This window comes from Aptenodytes forsteri, unplaced genomic scaffold, assembly GCF_000699145.1.
Source record: "Aptenodytes forsteri isolate BGI_AS27 unplaced genomic scaffold, ASM69914v1 Scaffold155, whole genome shotgun sequence".
NCBI lineage: Eukaryota > Metazoa > Chordata > Aves > Sphenisciformes > Spheniscidae > Aptenodytes > Aptenodytes forsteri.
Window position 1 is genome coordinate 7,899,505 of NW_008794446.1, and position 3,992 is coordinate 7,903,496.

The 3,992-nt window shown below is 40.3% G+C and overlaps 1 protein-coding gene across 1 annotated transcript; it reads left to right on the forward strand.

The window, feature by feature from the left end:
* Positions 1–165: 165 nt before the first annotated feature.
* Positions 166–1,170, forward strand: GPR12 (G protein-coupled receptor 12). Its single transcript, XM_009290232.1, has one exon. It carries the CDS (start codon positions 166–168, stop codon positions 1,168–1,170), a length of 1,005 nt encoding a protein of 334 aa, XP_009288507.1.
* The last annotated feature ends 2,822 nt before the right edge of the window (positions 1,171–3,992 follow it).

The window sequence follows — 3,992 nt, forward strand, 5'->3', positions numbered from 1 at the left end:
TGTTTTTTTTTTTTTTTTTATTGTCACATTTACGTAACAAGTGCCTGCCTGCACATTAAATTGGTGTTGCCGTCTAGGGCGTTGCATGCTCTGGGGGTGCTGTATCCAGTGCTGTGTCTGAACATTAAAAAAAATGTCTTTCCGTTGAAGAAGACAGGGGTTAAAATGAATGAAGATCTGAAGGTTAATTTGAGCTGGCTGCCTCAGGATCATGTAGAAGCCAGCTCTACCGAGAATGCCTCAGCCGCAGGCTCCTCCCTGGTTCCTGTCATAGACCCAGAGCCAGAGCTTTTGGTAAACCCCTGGGACATTGTCTTGTGTACTTCAGGGACCCTTATCTCCTGCGAAAATGCCATTGTGGTTCTTATCATTTTCCATAATCCCAGTCTTCGCGCCCCCATGTTCCTCCTGATAGGCAGCCTGGCGCTGGCAGATCTCTTAGCGGGCATTGGATTGATCATCAATTTCATTTTTGCATACCTTCTGCAATCAGAAGCTACGAAACTGGTTACGATTGGACTGATTGTTGCCTCTTTCTCAGCATCTGTCGGCAGCTTGCTGGCTATTACTGTTGATCGTTACCTCTCCCTGTATTACGCTTTGACTTACAATTCAGAGAGGACTGTCACTTTTACCTATGTCATGCTTATATTGCTCTGGGGAGCATCTATCTGTATTGGACTGCTGCCTGTAATGGGCTGGAACTGCCTCAGAGATGAATCCACCTGCAGTGTTATCAGACCGCTCACTAAAAATAATGCAGCTGTCCTTTCAGTCTCTTTCTTGCTTATGTTTGCCCTCATGCTGCAGCTCTACATTCAAATCTGTAAAATAGTGATGCGCCACGCTCATCAGATTGCCTTGCAACACCATTTCCTGGCCACTTCCCACTATGTGACTACCCGAAAAGGAGTGTCTACTTTGGCCATTATTTTGGGGACTTTTGCTGCTTGCTGGATGCCTTTTACGCTCTATTCTTTAATAGCAGATTACACCTATCCTTCTATATACACCTATGCCACCCTCCTGCCAGCTACCTACAATTCCATCATCAATCCTGTAATATATGCTTTTAGAAACCAGGAGATACAGAAAGCACTTTGGCTCGTCTGTTGTGGCTGTATTCCTTCTAACCTGTCTCAGAGAGCAAGATCACCCAGTGATGTCTGATTGGCAGCTAGGGGGACGCTCCTTAACATGTTACTTTCCAGACATTCTTGCAATGCTGTCTTTGGTTTAGATGCATTCATTAAATGGTGTGCGATGGGTTCATATAAAAACCACAGGATGCACTGACCTTTTTGTAAACAGAAAACCCCAGTGACCAAAATGTATCGAGTGGTTTAAGGGAGATTTCCAAAATCAAAATAATCAGTGTTCTTACATATTCATAATGTTGCTCAGGGTCTTTTTGTTATATTACCCAGACTTTGCCATGGTTTTACATTAAGTTTGCTAATTAAAATCAGATTGAAGCAGCATACCTCCTTTGAAATTGTTTATGTGATTGGGTTTAGTCATACTGCATGTTACAGTCTGTTGTCAGGATATTTTTTGCCCTCTTTAATTCTTTTTTAAAACAGAAAAAAAAAAGAAAACCCAAGTCCTGTTACGCCATTTGTATATCATCAGAATACTCTTCAAAATAATGGCCAATTGTACTGATTTATATGGTATTTATTGTAATAATCTCAGTGCAACAAATTTGCTCTAAGTGAGGAAGTACTTGTTTAGCTTTTTATTTTACATCTCGGCATGAATTAGCTTGATAATTGTTTTAAAGGGTTACCTGTTCTCTCCTGAGTTCTGGCTGGATGTTAAAACAGAAGATATGCTTTGCCTTCCTTTTCAAAAGTCATCCATATGTTTTCACTTAGATATGGGACATCAGAGCTCATTAGACTATTAATTTTAAAAGGAATTCAGGGGGGATCTTCGAAATTGATGAAACAATATGGCCTCTTTTGGCTATGCGTTTGTAATAGATGCAACACTAAGTTTCTCACCAAGTTTATCTTTTCAGAAGTGTATAAGAAAATATCTAATAAAATAACCTACAAATTGCTTGCAACATGTATTTAGCATCTACATGAAATGGTTCCCCTTAAGTTTGTTATCAAGTCAAAACTATTAGTTGTTTTCATTGTTCTGCTATATAATTTAAAATACTGCAGTTTATAAATTCTCAGAGCATATCTGGTTCATAATTGTATGCAACCAGAACTGCAACATGAAACAATATTTTCTCCTTTTCTGGCAGTTTCATCCATTACAGACTGTGATTCTTTGCACTGTATGCATGTCAGTTCACTTCATTATAGGACGATAGTTCTGGTCTAAAAAGCAGAGCTTCCTCTCATGAATGGTTAAATTTCAAACCGCTTCTAACCTTTTGCTGAAGGTTAGAATGCACTAGAAATAAAACATTGTTTTCTGATTTGAAGACTCGATTGTCAGAGAGAAAATGTTCCTGGCAATGTCTTTGTGAAACTGAAGGTGTACCCTAGTGCCAGTGCATGGGAGTTTATAGTACCACTTCCATTAGTGTTGATGGGAGCTCAATGTGTTAGTGCCCTGGCATCAGTAGGAGGTTATATTCCCTTGAATGTCAAAGTCAGCACACTGTATTGTTGCTTCAGTATCTTCCCTTACAGTTTAAAAAAACCCCAACAAACTCAAGTGTAAAAATAGCAATATTTACAGTTCAATGAAAAAATATACCTGTATAGTATAGATAGTAGAGACAACTGTGTTGCTGGTCTGGATTTTTCCAAATGGAATCTGTCCTTTTCACATGGACGTCTGGATGACTGTAGCTTTTTGTGGCAAAGTTTCTGTGACATTAAGAATCATATGCTATACACAAAGCTGAATCTCAAATGTGAATGAGTTGTCTGTAAACAAGGCTCTGTAGAGATTTTTATGAGCAATAATTAATTTTAGTTGCAATGTTGGGTTCAAATTCCATTATTTACTTGTTCAACCTTCATGATATTTGGCTCTTACTTTGTAATCTGATTAGTTTAATAATTGCATGGCATGGTCCAGTAGAGCTGTGAACTTGCAGCTCCCTTGGCTTCACTGTGATTTACAGATGCTCAGCACAATTAGACTATGGCCTCTGCTCAGTGTAGGATATTGGTGTTCTTTATCTACTTCTGAATGCTGATGAAACTCTAGTCATTGCATTTTGTTATGAATTTTTGTATAAGAAATAATCACTTCATAAATATCCATGCTATGTATGCGTGCAGTTTTGCAAGTATGCAAAGTATTGGGAATAAATGGCAGTAAAAGTCATGAACTGAATAATGTAGAGAGGCTGATTAATGTAGAATGGCACTTTTAAAAGTAGAAAATAAGCTAAAGTCATGCAAAGTTTACTCCCCCCCCCCCCCCCCCCCCCCCCCCCCCCTTTTTTTTTTCCCTATTTGTTCTTCTGTATCAAATTGCCAAGAAGTGTGATGAAGATGAGCAGCTACAACTGTGACCAAAATTCAGTCCGGCGGTCAACTGTTATTTTGCTTATGCAGACCTGTTCTCATCCTCTTGGATAACCTCACAGGCACTAGTGTTTCTCTCTACACAACACCCGGGTGGTAGGGAAGACAGAAAAAAACAGTATAGAGGGAGATGATGTCGTCCCCGCTTCTCATGCTGGCTCACCTAGCGTCCTTGTCATCTTCCTCGCTCCACAGGCTGCTCAAATCCACAGAGGCTCTCCAGAGTGCCGGGGGAGCCGACCTTTTCCTTGTGCCAGAGCAGAGAGATTTGTAATTGGAAGCTCCTCTCCTGAGGAGCAGTGTGAGTCAAATGGAGCAAAGAAGGATTAATTATAGAAGTCCCACAAAGCTAGCTCGTAGGGATGCGATTTGCCCTCGTTTGAGGAGTAGCGCATGGTTACCTTTCACCACAAACAGATGAGAAACATGATTATGCCTCCCAAGCTACTGCTGTGACCTCCAGTGAGGATGTTGTCTCCTCCAGAAATA